The sequence below is a fragment of the Eubalaena glacialis genome, chromosome 2 (assembly GCF_028564815.1).
Source record: "Eubalaena glacialis isolate mEubGla1 chromosome 2, mEubGla1.1.hap2.+ XY, whole genome shotgun sequence".
Taxonomy (NCBI): Eukaryota; Metazoa; Chordata; class Mammalia; order Artiodactyla; family Balaenidae; genus Eubalaena; species Eubalaena glacialis.
In genome coordinates, this window is record NC_083717.1 from 167,948,988 (window position 1) to 167,965,817 (window position 16,830).

Sequence of the window (16,830 nt, forward strand, 5' to 3'; positions counted from 1 at the left end):
TCAAAGGGCTCTTGTCCTGTTTTGGATTGATCTTCACATGACCATAACTTCACCATAAATGTCACCTCCACAGAGAGGCCTTCCGTGACCTCCTGGTCTAGAGAACCTTCCCCAAACACTATCTCATCACCTTTCCTTATTTTCCATTCAGCCCCTATTGCTGCATAGCAAACTGCCCCCAGACACTTTGTTTTTATTACATCTCATAATTCTACAGATTAGGAAATCAAACAGGGCACAGTGGGTACAGCTTCTCTCTCTCTTCTCTATGGGGTCTGGGGCTTCAGCTGAGATGACTGTAATGCCTGGGAGCTGGAGCAACTGGAGGCTGGCTGATACCCCTGCCTACATATTTATACATATCTATACATATCTATATTGCTAGCTTGGGCTTCCTTCCAACATGGTGACCTCACAATAGTTGGACTGCTTACATGGCAGCCCAGGGTTCCAAGAGACCAAGGCAGAAGCTGCCAGTGCTCTTTAAAGGACTTGGAACGATTATAAAGTCCCTTCTGCTATACTCTATTGATCAAAGCAGACCCAGGTCAACTCAGATTCAAAGGAAGGGCCATCTCTATGCCAGAACCGTATTCTGGCAATAAGACATTTTCTCATTAATTTCTCTGTTTACATGTATAAATTGCTTATTGAGAAAACCGTGGGAGTACAAACAAACCAGTTTCTTTCTCTCAACATTGCTTCTAGATTAACTATGTTGATTCTCCTTTTCCTGTTTCTTAATAGCATCTTGGGCAGATCTTCTAATGTTCCTGTCACTTGAATTTATTAAAGGTCCAGCCCCATCTAGGCTGGTCCATCCAATTTAAGACTAACCTCTTTCTCTCCCCTGGGCAGGGCCTGGACTTGGCTCAAGAGAGCAGGAAGAGGCATAGTCTTCCCCTGTACTCCTCTCTGATTTCCTCGCCAAAGTCCCTTTCTCTTTTTTCACAGGGTCGGGAAGGAGAAATCAGGGGAAAGTTTCTCTTAGCTGTGGCCATTTCTTGTCCAGCTATGAATGTGCCTCGTATGACAGGCATCTAGATGCCGGCTCTCGTGTGGGTGCGCTGCAGGGTTACCCCATGCACTGCTCCATAATGTGTTCCCTTTCCAGATCTACACCCGACACCCCCACTCAGCTATTGTCCCAACCCTGTGTCCACAGCCTTGAGCCTCTGGGGTTTCCTCATCTGCACGTATCCCTCTTGGGAGAACACGGGAAAGGCGGCTCATGGCCATTCACCTACCCCCATGTCCCCCTGGAAACTCCTGCTGGAGGTCCTGAGGTGTCCCCTCTCCCCATCCTCTGTCACTCACTATTTAGTTCTCCATTCCTCCAACTCCCAGCCAGCTAGCACATGGGCTAATCTGAATGACAAATCCAGTTCCAGGGAGAGGAGGAGAAGGGGCCAGCTACCCAGGTCTCTGGTGACCTCCCCTCCCTCTCTCTCCTTTCCCCCTCCCTGGTCCTCCGCTTATGGAGACTGAGGAAGGGGATGCTGGGTGATGTTTGAGCCTAGCAGGATTACTTCAGCCATCTCTTAATAAATCCTGTAGGCGGATGTGTCCAGCCCCAAATTGCTTCTTCTTTGTTTTAGAGTGTGGGATACTCAAGACCCCTTTTTCCTAAGTTATGGTCCAGTCTCCAATTTGAAAAAGAGTAAAGTCCACCCAACATCCTTAACCCACGATTATGGTCTGTCTCTCCACTAAATACAAGATCCATGAGAGCAGGTCCTGGGAGTTTTATTTCCCACTGAGTCCTTGGTGCCTAGGACAGTGTCAGGTACACAGGTGGGGCTCCACAAATATATAAAGAGCAAAAGAAAAGGGCCTTCTAGGTCCTAAATGATCTGAAAGGATGGCCAGTGTAGTCAGGTGGACCAGTCAGCTCCTTTCCTACTGACTCCTGCTGTGAGGCTCTGCCCACGGATGCAGATTTTTGCTTCTGGCCTCTGGATGCTCCCCTGGTCTCCGTCTAGTTCTTTACAGAGGTGGCTGGTCTGGGTGGGGAGGCAGACCTCCATGCGGGTGACTTGTGAATCTGAGAGCCTTGGAGATGCTGCAAGGGCTGCGGTGGGGTCCCTGGGGCCACATCAGAGCCTAAGGGGGAAGGGTGCTCTTCTCAGTTCTCAGTCCCTCAGAGGCAACGGCTCGGAATGCGTACAGCCCAAGAGTGGAGAAGCTGGAGAGAAAGTGTGTTTCTTCTGCAAAGCGTGTCCCCCGGGGCTGGCCCACCCCTACTCTGTGATCACCAGCCAGGAGCACATTCTGACCAGACTGTCCTAAAGGGGGGCCCAGGCCTCGGTGAACAGACCACCAAGGGCCTCAGCAGGGCCTCCCCACCCCACCTACCTCACTGGACCGTCCATGGCTTCCTTCCAAAGCCTGGGGCGGGCCCCTGCCCCCGGGCCTTGTGGCTTTGTCTGAGCAGCCTGCAATTAGAGAGAACAGGGAGCTCCCCTTCCCAAAACACAGCGGGAAAACAAACATATCTTGTGGGTCAAAGGCAGAAGGGAACCAGAGAGTAAGTGTATGGGATTGAAAAAAGAAAAAAAAGCATTTTTTTCTCATTTCATGCCAAGGTGTTCAGGAGGAAGACAGAGGAAGACAGGAGGTCAAAGGAGGAAGAGATCAGGCAGCATCTGCCAATCCCCGCATTCAGCAGCCAGAGTGGGTTGGAGGTGGTGCAGTTCAGTCTCCCGGGGCCACAATCTGTGGCACCTGGGAGCCTCCATTCACTCAAGGTCCAGAGGGCCGGGCACTGGACTGGGTATAGGGTGGCCCTGGGGGGAGTGGAAGGGGACTGTGCTCTAGAATTTGAGGGTGATCGGGGGGGCTGGGGTCAGGGCCTCCCAAGTTTGGGGCCAAGCCTCCATCCTGGGAACCCCTCATTATGGGAGGAGTGGGCCTCAGGGCTGTGCCTAAAGCACCTGGGAGAAGATGCCCCGGGAGCTGCAGGAGCAGGCTGGAGCTACCCCCGGTCAGCCTTGGAGCCCACGGTCCCTTTTACTTCTGTCCTGCTTCCATTTCCTGCTATTGCCCGCTGCTCTGGCAGACACACTCCCCTGGAAAGCTGTTTCCAGACTAGAATACTTTATTCAAGAGAATCTGGCTTGGTGGTCAAACAGCCACGCGGGGGCAGCTTGCTCCACGTCCAGCCTGGGGCCACTCTTGGCCTATGTCCCTGGGAGGGGCAGGATGGTGACGCCTTAGCCGTAAAGAACAATGTCCCAGCACAAGCAGTGGCAAGATGTGAGGCCAGACCTAGGGGACAAGGAGTGGCCAAGGCCCCCAGGCAACCACTGTTCTCCAGAGCTGAACGTTCTGATCTCCAGGGGTAGAGTTGCTGCCTGCTCACCCTCCCAGCAGGGCCACTGGGAGCAGGCTCCCCCACTCCCACCCCGGCCGGGAGCTCCCCCAGCAAGGGCTGCTGGTCCGTGCAGAGCCCAAGGCCGGGGGGCAGGGGGTGGGTCTCCAGTCCTTCCCTCTCCAGCCCCCTGGAGACCCCCGGAGCCTCTGGGGCCTGGCCTGCCCCTCACAAAGCCACACATCTTGCTTCTTCCCAAGCTGAAGCCACATGGGTCTGTCTTCTGTCTTTCTCTCACGTTCTGTTTAAGGCACTGAATTCCTGAGGGTCCTGTCCCTCCCTGCCCCTCCTCTTGGAGGGAGTGAGTCATTCAGCAGGGATACAATTGGCTAATAAATAGAGGGCAGGTGCCAGCAGGGAGGTAACTGAGAGTGTGACGGTAATAAATACACGAGCCGGGTGTGGGGTCTCTCTCCTCCGAGGGGCTGGTTACCTCCGGGGAACAGTATCGCCGCACCTGCCAGAGATCAAACACAGAAAGGGGGTATCAGCCCAGTGTGGAGGGTGGGGTCCCTCCTATGGAAGGGGGGACAAACCCAGAGGGGAAGCTTGGACAGGGAGCATGGGAAGCTTGGACAGGGAGCACGGGAAGCCTGGATCTCTGCTTGCACAAGGCCAAGAAGCAGCTAGGAGCTACCCTTCACCAAGCACGCACCCAGGTGCCCAGCCCCGCGCTAAGCACTCTCTCATTTACCCTTAACAATATCCCATGAGTAAGGCACTATCATCCTTTTGCAGATGAGGAAACGGAGGCTCAGAGAGGTTAAGAAACTTGCCCAAGGTCACACAGCTAGTCAGAGACGAAGTCTACTTTGAACGCAATTTGGCTCCATGCACCAATGCCTTTGCATACTCTGGGACAGCAGTCTTCAAATGAGGATATGGGAACCCCTAGGTGTACAGGAAGATTGTCCAAGGTGTATGTACTGATGGTTTTAAAGGAATTCGTTTTCAGCCTTCCCATGTACTCTGCCTGAAAACTGTCTGCGTGAGAGGTCCGCTTCCCCCATCTTCCCCACCTGAGGTCTGCTTCCCACCATCTTGTTCCCAGTTGCCCTTCTCCCTTAGGAAGGAAGGAAGCATCTTGTCCATTCTAAATCCTGTTACAGTAGTTTCCCCCAAGGTAAAAAGGATTCGAGCGGACACTGAATAAAATAACCATCTGAGACATTGTTGTAGGCGTTGAGAAAGGAAATATGGTGACTGATTGGGTAACCAAGCGTGTTGCAAGTGGGGTGGTTTCCAAGTCTGCTTTCAACAAAATTGAAGAACAGCTTAACCAAATTGTCAGTTAATCTGTCATGAGAAGTAATTTTTGTAGCAGATCACCTTGAGGTTTTTGGCAAACAACTTGGAAGGAGTTCAAGTGATTGAGTGACATCCAGTCCCATTTACGTGTTTATGTGAACATGGTTTTTCAGTCTTTTCATCTATAAAAAACGATGCACAGGAATGGAATTACTATTGAATCCTGCCTCAGTCTGGCAGGAGGTAACATTCGTTACTGAGTTCATTAACTAATTGAAAAGAAATAGCTGCATCCATCTCATTGAGATGCATTCCCAGTAAGAGTGATTGTACTCTTGCGTTTAGCATGTAGTAAAATATGATGCATTTGTGTTGTTTTGATCAATTGTTACTACTAATAATTATTGTGATAATTCATTCCAAGAGAAAATTTAATTTCGAGTTTTCTGCTCACAGGAAATTTAAAATAATTCAAACTTATATACCATTGTTGTGGCAGATAAATATGACAAGGTGATACATAAAAGATGTTTGAATATTAAAAAAATACTACATTAGGCTGAAATTCTGTGGAGAAAGTAAAATGGAAAGACAAGTTCAAGGAAAAAAGAAGCAATGGAAATATTCAACTATTAAAGGAGAGTGTTCATATTTTTTTGTTGTTGTTGCCGTTGTTCATTTTTTTAAGAGTGGATGATGGTGAGTATTAAATTAGGATGGCTTATTCCACGGGATACATTTGGAGAGTGATATAATGGCTTTATATTAAAATATTAATATTCATGATAGGCCAGAAGTTACATCCTTTGCAACTATTTACAATTTTGATGAAAAAGTTTAATGTCAACTTAAAAGTGAACAAGGGAGCGCATGAATTTTTGAATTTCTTTCAAGAGATTCCCGAATGAAACGTTTGAAGACTGCTGCCCTAGCAGATAGAGGACAGGACGCTTTCCATCCGGGGCTGCCCAGCTGGGGAGCCCCACACTGACTTCACTGCCAGCTCCTCCCCCAGTCGCTGCTTGGGCCCAGGGGAGAAATTAGGGCCATGTGCCTGCAGAGGACCCACCCAGAATCCTCCCCAGCATCCCTATCTTCACAGAGTGGGGTGGAAGTCTCCACTCATGCAGGGGTGGGCTCATGGGGTAGGACTTGGTCAGCCCCAGTCCCATGGCATGAAATGATTTCCTGAGTCCTGTTGCTGGAAGGAGACAGGCCCTGAAGGAGAACCGTGGTGTGACTGAGTTACTGTGCATGTGGAATACTTTATTTTCAGTCTTTACTCTCACAGATTTGGGTTTTCCCTTCTCTAATCCTGCTCTCCCAGCACTCAGGCTTGGACTCCAGCCTAGTCCTCCAGATGTGAAGCCAAATGAGCAGGTAACATGGAGAGGGAAAGGGAAGCGAGTGGACCCCAAGGCTCCCTGGGAGGGTGGAAGAAATATTGGTCTGGGAGCCGGTGAGGGGCTACACCTTCCCCCGGGCCACCAGGAGGTAGCCCTGGCTGAGTTTTTGGACGTTTTAGCACTAGAATGTAAGCCCTGTAAGAGCAGGAATCTTGTTGGTTTGCCCACTGACGTACTTGGCACACAGTAAGTGCTTAGTAAATGTAGACCGACTGAACGCTTGGTGGACCCCCTGACCCCTCATTCTACACACAGAGAAAAACTTGGCTCAGAGAGGTGACGTGACCTGCTCAAGGCCACACAGAGACTTACAGCTAAGCCAGGACGAGAAGCAAGGCTTCCTGGTTCTTGCCCTGGTTCACCTGAGGCTTCCTAGGCCCTAGAATCTCTAGGTTGTGGCCCCCGACCACTGGCTTTGTCCCTCCCCAACCACTGACCCTGCTGGCAGGGCTGGGCTCCCCTCTGGCCCAGCCTCCTTGCCATCCCTGGGCCCCCCGCGCACTCACAGGTGGCAGTCTGTGTGTCTCTGCTTCTCTCTCTTCCTCTTCCCCCTGCCCTTGGGTCTCCTCCTGTAATAAGCCAAAAGCGTCAGGACAGAGTGGCTGGGGGCCCCCATGCTAGGACAGGGGCTGGCAGGCCTGAGAACAGCCCGGTGCCCCAGCCAGGCTGCTTACCTTTCTGGCTTCATCTTCTCCCGCAGAGGCCTGAGAAAACAGAGAGGAGCAGGGGAGAATCAGGAAAGCAGTAAGCGGGGGCTCCCTGCCCACCTAAGCCCCCTCGGACATCACTGGCGCTGGCCCTGTAGTTGGCGCTGAAGCCACTAGGGGGTAGCATGGAGCTAGTTAGGGAGAGATGCCCAGAGGCCTGGGGGCTTCCGCTCCCACGCTAGCCTCTGGTGACCCCACCAAGAGAGGTGTGAATGCCCTCTTGGGGGTCCTCTCCACACCCTCTACTCTCTTCTGCCTCTTGGCATCAAATCTGGGGAATGAGTCTGCTCTCTGCTGCCTTTCTCTTGTTCACTTCCTTCCCTCGCACCTGCCCTTCCTCCCAGGGTGCCCTCTGGGAGTTTCCTCGCTGACAGTGAATGAGGGGCAAGGCCACCTGTCAGGTGGACATCGTGCCACCCCCCCACCCTGGGGATGTGTGACGGTGCAGGCAACAGCAGGGGACCAGGGTGAAGGGTGGGGTGAGGGGAGCTGATTGAAAGCCCCCCAGTCACCAGGCTTGTCCTGGCTCTGCCTCCGGGGGCTGTGGCTGTTGACCCAGAAGAGAGAAGAAAGGTAGCCCTGTTGCCCAGCCCTCTGGAAGGGGACAGGGCCTCAGTCTCCCCTGGGAGCCAAAGTGGGGGCATGGGGCAGCGCGGTGACAGCAAGCTTTGAGGTCCGGGAAGGCTCCCTAGGCTGGCCATCTCCCTTGGGAGCCAGGGCAGGGTACCAGCACCTCCTGGGACTGCCTGCTCGTGTCTCTGCCATCTGGGACCAGTCAGAGACACTCTTGGACCCTCAGTCTTCTCATCTGCCTGCCCCAACAGAGAGGCTGTGAGGGCAAAGGTGATGTGGAAGGTGAAAGGTCACTCTCAAGCACTGTGCCCGTGAGGGTTTGTTACTGAACTGTTGTTATATGGCCAAGCCCTGGCAAGGGGGGACAGGAGGAAACAGATTGGGGCAGGGTCTCTAACAGTGGTACAGGTCCAAGAGGGGTGGCCAGAGCCCAGGACACTAGGCAGGACCAAGCCCAGGGCAGTACTGGGACTCCTGGAGAGTGTGGTAACGGCCACGAGAGGTAGCAAGAAAAAGGGTAAGCTTAGGGGTTAGACAGGCTGGGGTCCACTCACTAGCTGTGGCAAATCATGTAACCATAGTAAGCCTCAGTTTCCTCATCCGTAAAATGGGATGACAATGGTACCTATCTCCTAGGGTTGTTAGGCGAGCTGGGACTTGGTCTGTCTTGCTCACCACTGTATCCCAAGTATCTGGGACAGTGCCTAGCATACAGTTGGTGCTCAACGGATGTTTATTGAATAAATGAGAAAACACAGTCAGGTGCCTAGTGCGCGGCGAGGCACAGAGGAGATGCACCATGAATGGTGGTCCTCCCCCTCTTCCTGCCCCAGGATAGGGCTCAGGACCTCTTGTCTGGTGCCTCCGTCCATGGCCCAGGGGTACCAGGAGAGCACCTGAGCCCATTTCTCTCTTCCCTGAGCCTGGTTGGCAGTGCCAGGCCTGCTGCTCCTGGTAACTAATGCTCAGAGTGCCCTGGGCACCAGCAGCAAGATGTGCTGATGACAGGCTCTGCCAGGTGGGGGAGCGACTTTAAAGAAAGCTCCTTCCCTCTGCCCCTTCCCTCCCACCAGGGCTTGTCCGTCTCTGTGCGCCTCAGCCAGTTGACCCCTCCCGTGGGGCACCAGCCTGGCCTAGAACTAAGTCCAGTCACTTCTTCCACGGCCGTGGCAGCTGCCTCCCAGCTTGAGAAGGGAGATGGCGTGCCCTGAGCCTGGCAAGTTTGGGAGAGACCCTGGCTCCCTCCATCCCTGTGGTTTCTCAGCAGCTGTGCTCCAGCTGCTGGGGCCAGCTCCCTGGGCAAAACAGGCTGATAGGGAGACACAAGCAGCTGCCACTGGTCGCCAATTTCCCTGGTCTCCCTCAACTAGGAAGCAGGGACGGGCAGCCCCTGGCTGAAGCTGCCAGGCTCGTGGGGGCTGTCCCTGCCACACCCGAGGACCCACCTGCACTCGCAGCGCACATGCTGAGAGAACGTCAGCTCCACGTAGGAGGGCCGGTCCCCGGAGCGGATCTTCAGGAGCTGCGGGGAGAGGAAGGTTGGGTGACTGGATTGGGGGTGGCCTGTGGGTTTCCAATACTCCCTCCAGCCTCCCCTTGGATGAGGACCAGGCTCCCTATTTCCCACCAGCCTTTGGACTACACACCCTAATTCCGCTTTGAGTGTGGGGCAAATAGCCCTCCCGACTGCATGTGGAGCTGAGGGAGGCCCCTGTCCCTCCCGTCCCAGGGCCACCAGCATAGCAATAGTGTAGGAAGGGGGCCCCTGCTCTGGAGGCAGCGAGACCTATGTTCAAAGCTTGGCTCTTCCACCTGCTGAGCAAGTGAAATAACATCTCTGAACCTCAAGTTCCTCATCTGTGAAATGGGAATATCACTTGGCTCCAAGGATTGAATGTTGAGGTAACATTTCTGAAGCACCTAGCATAGTGCTTGGCATTATTCAACTAGTGCTCAAAAAACCATGTGGGTGCGAGTGTGTAAGAAAGCTCAGGGCTTTCTTATACCAAATGCTCCTGGTATAAACAGGGACATCTTGAATCCGAACAGATTTCTTTTCCAACCTCAACCAGATATCCTGGGTCCTGGGGCAGGGCTAAGCCAGAGGCTGAGAAAGCTGGTAAGGGAGGAGGTGAGGGGGCTCAGAGCTGGGGCAGGGGTTCAGGAAGGAGGGGCACTGAGGCAAGAGGATGGGCCTGGGCATAAGTTCCGGTCCTGTGACCCTGGCCTGCCCTTCCTCCCTCTCCAGGTCCCCGCTCGGGGGCAGGGTCTGTGGCCCTCTGAGCAGCGCGTGGACAGAGGGGCAGGCCCGGACACGCGGAGGAGAGCCTCCTTACCTGCATGGTGACGTTGACCGTCTCCACTGGCACACAGTGCAGGTTCTCATCGCCACAGCAGCCCGTGCAGCGCAGCAGGGAGACGCAGGACGGGCTGAACATGTGCTCCACCTCGCTGGGGTACTCGGACACGATGTCCACCAGCCTCTCCAGGGCCCGGCAGTAGCTTCGGCCCCACACTTCCTGGAAGGGCACCACTGCGAGGAGGCACAGACAGCTGCGTCAGGCCAGGAGGGGCCTGCTCCTTGAAGCCCAGGCCCTGCAGGTCCTCCCAGGTTCAGCCCACATCGCCTCCTCCAGGAAGCCCCCAGCCTATGTGAGCTCCCCCTGCTCTGAACTCCTGATGTGATCCCTCTGGGATGACAGCTGGACCTCCAACTCGTCTGCCAGATGGAAATCCCAGTGGAACGGAATTTCTCAGTGTCTTGAGCTCTCAGCTCTATTCTCAACTCAGGGACCCGCATCTGCCTCGGTGCCTTGAAGCTTCAAGGAGTGTGCTCTGGCAGCTCCCCAGGCCCTCTGGATCTTTCTTAGCCCTGACCTGGTGCTTCCTCAGTCTTGGGGAATCGGCAGAAAACAGTCAGTTCTGCAAGTTCTGCGAGATTGGCTTGCAGAGTCCCACAGGGAGGGTTAGCCTTCCCCTTAGTCCTTGTTTCCTGCCCCACTCTGGGCCAGCTCCTCTGCCTGGTGGCCAAGACTGCAGCCAGCAACGTGCCCCATCCCCGTGCTCCATTTCGGTCAGGCCACCCTCGTGAGAGCTCGGGGCCACATCACCTTAATTCCCACTTAAGGTCCATGCTCCTTGCCCCCTTCTCGTTTCTAACCAAATAAAGCCCACTACCCACTTCCCTAGGCCCGCCTCCCTTCCTCCTCTCCGAAGCCTTCTCCTACTTGTCCAGCATGAACAGATGTTCCTTTTTTGAGCATAACTCAGCCCCAAGGGCTTGCCTTATCTCCGTCACTGGTGGCTCTTATCTTTTTTACAAGCAAGTTGAGGCTCCTTGAAGACACGGACCCAAGCACCCAGTAAACACAGGCTAAGTAATTACTGATTGATTAGATGATAGTTCGCTGAAGATTATCAGGGACATCCCTGACCCCCACGATGTCCTGGTGGTCTTGACCAGGATCTTCTGGGGGCTGATCTGGAGTCTCTCAAAAGACGTTGCTCCTTCAGGGGAGGGCCTGGGGCCTGGGGCCTGGTCCCAAACAGAGGCTCACAGGAAGTGAGTAGCCAGAGCCAGGAGACCTGGCTCCTAGTCCTGGCCCTACACTGGCTGTGTGACCTTGGGGAGGTCACTTCACCTTTCTGGGTATATCAGTTTCCTCAGCTGGGGAAAAAGAAGAAGGCTGGGAATAGATGGTTGCTAAGGACTCTCCCAGCTCTGAAAGGCAGTCTGTGATTCTGTGCACACAACCCAGCCCAGCTGTGCGACCGTGAGCAGAGACACATCTCCAGTCCTGGGTCATCCTGCCCTGTACCTGATGGTCATCCTCAGCTGGTGGGGGAGGACAGGGAAGCTGGGCCACCTGGGGACCCTGCAGCCTCTGCCCTAGAGCAATGGCCTCTCCTAGCAGCCTCTCACTACCTTCCATGTCCCTTCCTAGGAGGCAGAAGGGGCTGAAGTCCATTCTACTGAGCCTATGAGGACGTGAGTCTCAGGGTAATCTCAGAGGAAAAATAAACTTCAGCCCTAGCAGAGGCCCTCGGGAAAGGCTGCAAGCTGGTGGAAAATACCCAAGAGGCAATGTGTCCACGTGGAGCTGGCTGAGGCGGCAACAGAGCAATAAACTGTGCTTATCTGGGCGTCTGCTGCTCCATTCTGCCCTGTCTGCTTAGGGGGCACTAGGGCTGGGCCCAGGGATGGGAGGGAGACCAGAGACCTCCCTGATCCTACCTCTCCAGGCCACTGGGTCACTCTCCCTGGACCCAAGTGGGAAACAAGGCCCTTTCCTCCAGGCAGCCCAAAGCCCCAGGGAAGCCAGCCTTTGCAGGGAGAGGTCAGAGGAGCACCTCCCTACTGTAACTCTGTGAGTGCGTGTTTAGTCTAAAATCTTCATAAGCACTACACAACTCTGAACATTTAATCTCTGCCTTGGAAAACATAAATAACAGCAGAGGGATAGCCAGCTGCCAAAGTGCCACAGAAGGTTCAGGGTCCTGCCCCGGGACCAGCCATCAGGGAGGGGGAGAGCAGCAGAGAAGGGGCACCCCGTCCCCCTACCATCCCGCAAGCAAACTCCACCCAGCTGGGCCATGGGGCCGCCGCCAGGTTAAGCAGAGCCGCAGGGCCTAGGAGGCAGAAGGGATTTCCTTTCCCCTCACCCACCATGCAGACTGCGGCAACAGGACCCAGGCTCCAGGGCCCTGAAGCCCACCGCTTTCTGGGCCTCATGGCGGACGGTGTGGGAGAGGGCTGAGAAGGAGGTGGGCTGGGCCTGGCTTACCTGGCAGCCACCAGGAAAGGGAACAGCTCATTCCTGGAGCTGCTGTCGGGGTGTGTGGGAGAAACAAAGGGGGCTGGCCGAGGGGCTGGCTGAGGGAGTGCTGTGACCGCTCCCAGCTGTGGGCTGAGCCCCTCAGCAAAGAGCTCTGCTCAGCGGCTCCTGAGAGCACTTCCTTTGGCCCCAGACCTGCTCAGAGGCCGGGGTGGGGGGAGAGGAACGGGAGGCTGTGGCCGAGGCAGGCGCCTGGCTGCTCCCGGGGCCAAAAGTGGGCTCTCGGCTCTCTTGCCAGCCCTTGGGCGAGCCTCCTGTCTGGCTCCAGCTGCCTACCACCCAGGACAGAGGAGACCCCAGATGGGAAGTGTTTCATCCTGACAGCAAGCTCCTGGGGGGACCACTGGGAGGGTGGGGGGACCGGGCTGGGCAGAGCCACTGGCCACCAGCCCGAGCCCAGCAGGTATCCTCTTGGTGGTCACCGGCGGGGCACACACCCAGCCTGCGGCAGGGGACACCCTGCTCAACGCCTGCTCAGCTGTGAGCCGTGGGGAGGCTCGGTGCCATGCGCCCCAGCTCTGCCACATGTACTGAAGCGTGTCCAAGGCTTTAGGTGATCCCAAGGGCCTCTCTGAGCCTCAGAGCCTTCATCTATAAAACGTGGAGAATACGAGTGCCTTCCTAGTTCACAGCTTGTGGTCAGCACAGAGTTATAGTAAATGCCTGATACTATTACCATGAATAGTAACAGTAAAAAATCAACGTCTGTGGCTGCAAAGCACAGACCATTCTGTCTCTTGTCTGGTGTTAGGAGGGGATGGCATTTGCAGGATTTTGATAACTGGGGTCCAAAGCTCTTTCCCTGGTCATGATACAGGCTCCCTAATTGATCAGGATGACAGGTGAGCTGCCCTAATGGATCGACACTTCCCGGGTCCCTCCTCACCCGGGTCCCTGGGAGATATATACTCCTGTGTCTCCTTCATGGAGTCAGAGAATCCTACAATCTGAGAAAAAGAACCTTAGATATCATGTAGTTTAATGCTCCCATTTTATAGATGATGAAACTGAGGCTCAGACTTCTTTGATAGCTGTTATCTGAAATATACTAAAAGCATCAAAAAGGCCATGGGGTGGAGATAGGTGATGGGTCTCTCTCCAAATCCCAGAGAGCATAATATTGTGCCAATCCCAGAGGGCAAGCAGGGGGAGGGAGAGGATATCAATGAAATCAATGTCTGCTACCACCCCCACCTTCTCAGTGCCCAAGGGGCCTGGGACTCAGCCGTCAGAGCATGGCCAGGCCCAGGAGAGGCTGGCTACCAGGCAGTAGAGGGAGGGTGTTCCCAGCTCACAGAGGTCACCACGCGTGTGCGTGTGCACGTCCCTACATGCTCCCTTTCTTCCGTGGGAAGTGGTGTGTGGCCTGGCTGCACGTCTCGGAGAGGCAGGGAGGGAGGAGCAAGGCAGGGGGCCTGGCATGGGCCTCCTGCCTTCTGCACGTATGTCTCTTTGGCAAATTTTCTCTCCCTTTGAAGATTCCCTCTTGATGCAACCCTGGGTGGGGAGTGGAGGGGCCAGGGAAGGCACAACTCATTCTGTCTGTTTGTAATCAATGGAAAGGCCTCGTCAGATCCCTGAAGCTCCTCCAGGGCTGGCTGCTGGGAAGGTCCTCTTGCCCCTCCCTGGTCCTCCTGACTGCTGACCCACTGCATCCAGCTCATAGACCCCCAGCCTGGCCCTTGGCACTCATTGCCTGCACTGCCCTCCAAGACCCCATCTGCCCCCTTACATCATGCTGGGAAGGGGCTCTGATGAACACCAACCTGACGAATCCTGGGTAGACGGGCCCCAGCCCTGCTCTCTGTGTGCCGGGTGACCCTGGCCCAGGAAGACACCTCTCTAGGCCTCTGGGTCACAATGGGGGGATCTCTCAGGCCCTGCCAACTCTGTCGGCCAGGGCATCAGCCAACTTGCAGACTCTCCCCAACTTAGTATCAGCCTGCACCCACCTTTCATGCCAACCCTTCCCATCCTCTGCAGAGGCCCAGGAGGTGAGGACTTGGCGAGCCACGCACCCGCCCCTCCAGCCCCGCCCCTCCAGCCCCGCCCCCGCCCCCTGGGCCCAGGCAGCTTACCTTCCACCTCTGAGGAGCCGTTTGCAGCAGACAAGGCCCACTGCTGTGGACAGAAAGGTGCAGAGATGAGGGGACCACCTTGGGCCTCTGCGCTCTGGGGCCCAGTGTGTCGGTAAGATCATAGAGGCCCCTCTGACTCTGAGCTCCTTCCCACCCGCTGCACACACTCTGCCCTGTCTCAGAGCTGACTCCTTCCAGGTGCAACGAAAAACTCAGGGGACCCTGGGTGGGCCCCACCTCCTCTCTGGCCTCAGTTTCCTCATTTGGAAAGGGTGGGAGGCTGGAAGCTTTTGGAGACCCTTTGCCTGCTCTGTCCCAAAGATCTGGCGATCCTTTGGGGTCTCCCTTCTACCCAGCCCCCAGGCAGCCCTGCTGGGCCCTGTGCAGCTCGCCTTGGCTGGGTGCCAGAGCCCAGGGGCAGGCGATCAGCTGGTGAGAGCCGAGGCACTGGAGCGGGTGGCGCCAGGAGCCGGTGCTGCCGGTAAAGTGACACCTCTGACCAGCCCTGCAGCAGGCAAGCGGGCGGCGGGTGGTATGGCCCTTCCGCCCCGTGGAACTGCCCAGCCCACCCACTTCTGGGCTGGGGCTCGGGACTCCCAGGGCAGTGGGACAGCGCAGTGGGAAGGGAGCTCATTGGCTTTGTCAGGATTTCACTGCCCAAGCTGGCTCACAGCCAGACTCACCCAGCTCCTGGGAAAAGGGCCCTGCTCACTTCCCCAGGCCCTGCACTCAGGACCTCCGGCTGCCCATCCGGGAAAGAGGGCACAGTGGGACCCTTGTCTTGCCCCCAGCCCACCCAGGAGCCCTGGGCTCAGCCTGGAGCCTCGGTGGGGGCAGGGCCCAGCCTCCCCACCAATAGTCTTTTCAGCCGGCTTTCCCTCCACCAGGCCAGGTCAGAGGTCCTGGGGGCGCCTGCCTGGTCACAGGGCCTCGACCCTGACCACAAGGCCAGGGACCCGCCTGGGATTAGTGGAGAGATGCTTTTAGCAAAGCCACCAGGGCTCCAGGGGCCAGACAGGAAACCTCCCTCCCTTCCCTGTGGCTTCCCTGCCCCCGCCAAGACAGACCCCGGAGCTGAGGTCTGGGACAGCCCAGCCTGCGGACTCCTCCCAGACGACGTGGTCCAGCCTGGCTCCTGGGAAGTGTGTGGACATCCTTGGAGGTGCTGCTCCCGGGAGTGGGTCTGTGATTTCAGAGCCCCCTGTTCCCAGTGCTGGGGGTGGGAAGATCAGGGAAGCCAGGCTCGGGGGTGGGGGTCTTACCTGGGGGGGCACAGCAGGCAGCGCCAGCCCAGCCAGGAGCTGCAGGAAGCAAGTGAACAGCCTCATGGCAGGCATCTTCTCAGACGTACCAAGCCAGGGGGCTCCAAGGGAAAACCACCATGCTCGTACCCGGGGGGAGCCCCTGGCACAGGAGGACAGGAGCTGAATGGGGGGCTGGGTGCCCCCCTCACTGCTGCCCCGAGGTCCCTGTCGGTGGCCCGAGCATCCTCTGGAAGCCCTGGGGATTCTGGAGCCCGCAGGTAAGGCTGCGGCTGGGGAACCTGGTGCGGAGGGCCCGGCAGGGCCGGGCGGTGTGGGGCAGGCGGGTCCCTGAGGAGGGTCCGTCGGGCGCCCAGCGCGACCCCAGGTCCTCTCGTGGCTGGCGAGTGAAGATGCAGTTTCTTCCTCAGACAGCAGCTCCCTTCTGGGACTGAAGCTTGTCGGCCGCTGGGTTTCAGGGGCCGCGAGTGGGGGCGGGGCTGCAGGCCCGCCCCGCCCACCGCCGACGAGGCTCCAGACCCGAGTCCTAGGGAGCGGCCGGGCTCCGAGCGGGGCCAGAGGCCGGCCGGGCGGCGCGGACCTGAGCGAGCTCGGCCGGCAGTACGTGGAAGGGGCCCTCCCGACGCGGGCTTCACCGCCCGGCGGAGCCCAGCCCGCAGCTTCTCCCGGGACGCTCGGAGCCTGCTGCCCGGGGCGCCGGCTGAGCCAGGCAGCACCCAGTGCTGGCCCAGGAGAGGGGCCCCCAGCTTGGCTCCCTCTCTTCCAGGCCGGCCACCTTGGGCGGGGGCAGCCAGGTGTGGAGCCCAACGCCTGCGAACAAGGCTCCTGACATTAGGCCTCTGCAGAGATGCAGCTCCAGACCCCCAGGAAGGCAGCGATTTGGTCTGGTACTTCACAGTGCCACCTTATGCCATCCCCATAATCCTCAAGGGTGAAAGAATTATCAGCCCTATTCTATAGATGAAGAAACTGAGGTTCCAAGAGTGCCCCTCCCTGTATATGTTGTACATACATATGTACTCCTGAAAAGTGTGTGTGTGTGTGTGTGTTTAACTTACAGAGACAAAACCCATGCCATGTGGCTGTCTCTTCAGCCCATGCACCATCCTCCTGGCCAGGCACTCGGATGGCAGGCACCTGGCTGGGGCTTCAGCACTATTTCCTCTTGTGGCAAGCAGTTTTCCGGGCCCTGCCTGCAAGCCGGCCACATGTGGCTTGGAGAGTGGCCTACTAGTGCAGCATTTCCTCCTGGTCCCGGGAGGAGGAGGAAGTGCTCCAACATGGCAGGGGTCTGCCGGAAGGGGTCTGTGTGTGCGTGTCTCTGTGCCTGTGTGTGGGCATTTGTGTGCGG

General features: G+C 56.6%; 1 protein-coding gene across 4 annotated transcripts; it reads right to left on the reverse strand.

Annotated features, from left to right (window-relative positions):
- Window positions 1-1,757: 1,757 nt before the first annotated feature.
- On the reverse strand, window positions 1,758-15,888 carry PGF (placental growth factor). Of its 4 annotated transcripts, none has more exons than XR_009699570.1 (8): window positions 15,480-15,888; window positions 14,218-14,260; window positions 9,641-9,837; window positions 8,750-8,826; window positions 6,699-6,728; window positions 6,531-6,593; window positions 2,356-3,827; window positions 1,758-2,103 (listed from the first exon to the last, which is right to left on the reverse strand). XR_009699570.1 is itself a non-coding variant. In XM_061182732.1 (7 exons), exons 1-7 carry the CDS (start codon window positions 15,552-15,554, stop codon window positions 3,800-3,802), a joined length of 513 nt encoding a protein of 170 aa, XP_061038715.1. In that variant the 5' UTR covers window positions 15,555-15,888; the 3' UTR covers window positions 1,758-3,799. The 4 variants fall into 4 exon arrangements, 2 of the variants coding, with proteins under 2 accessions (XP_061038715.1, XP_061038716.1); XR_009699569.1 differs by having other exon boundaries at window positions 1,758-2,185; XM_061182732.1 differs by having other exon boundaries at window positions 1,758-3,827.
- Between the last annotated feature and the right edge of the window lie 942 nt (window positions 15,889-16,830).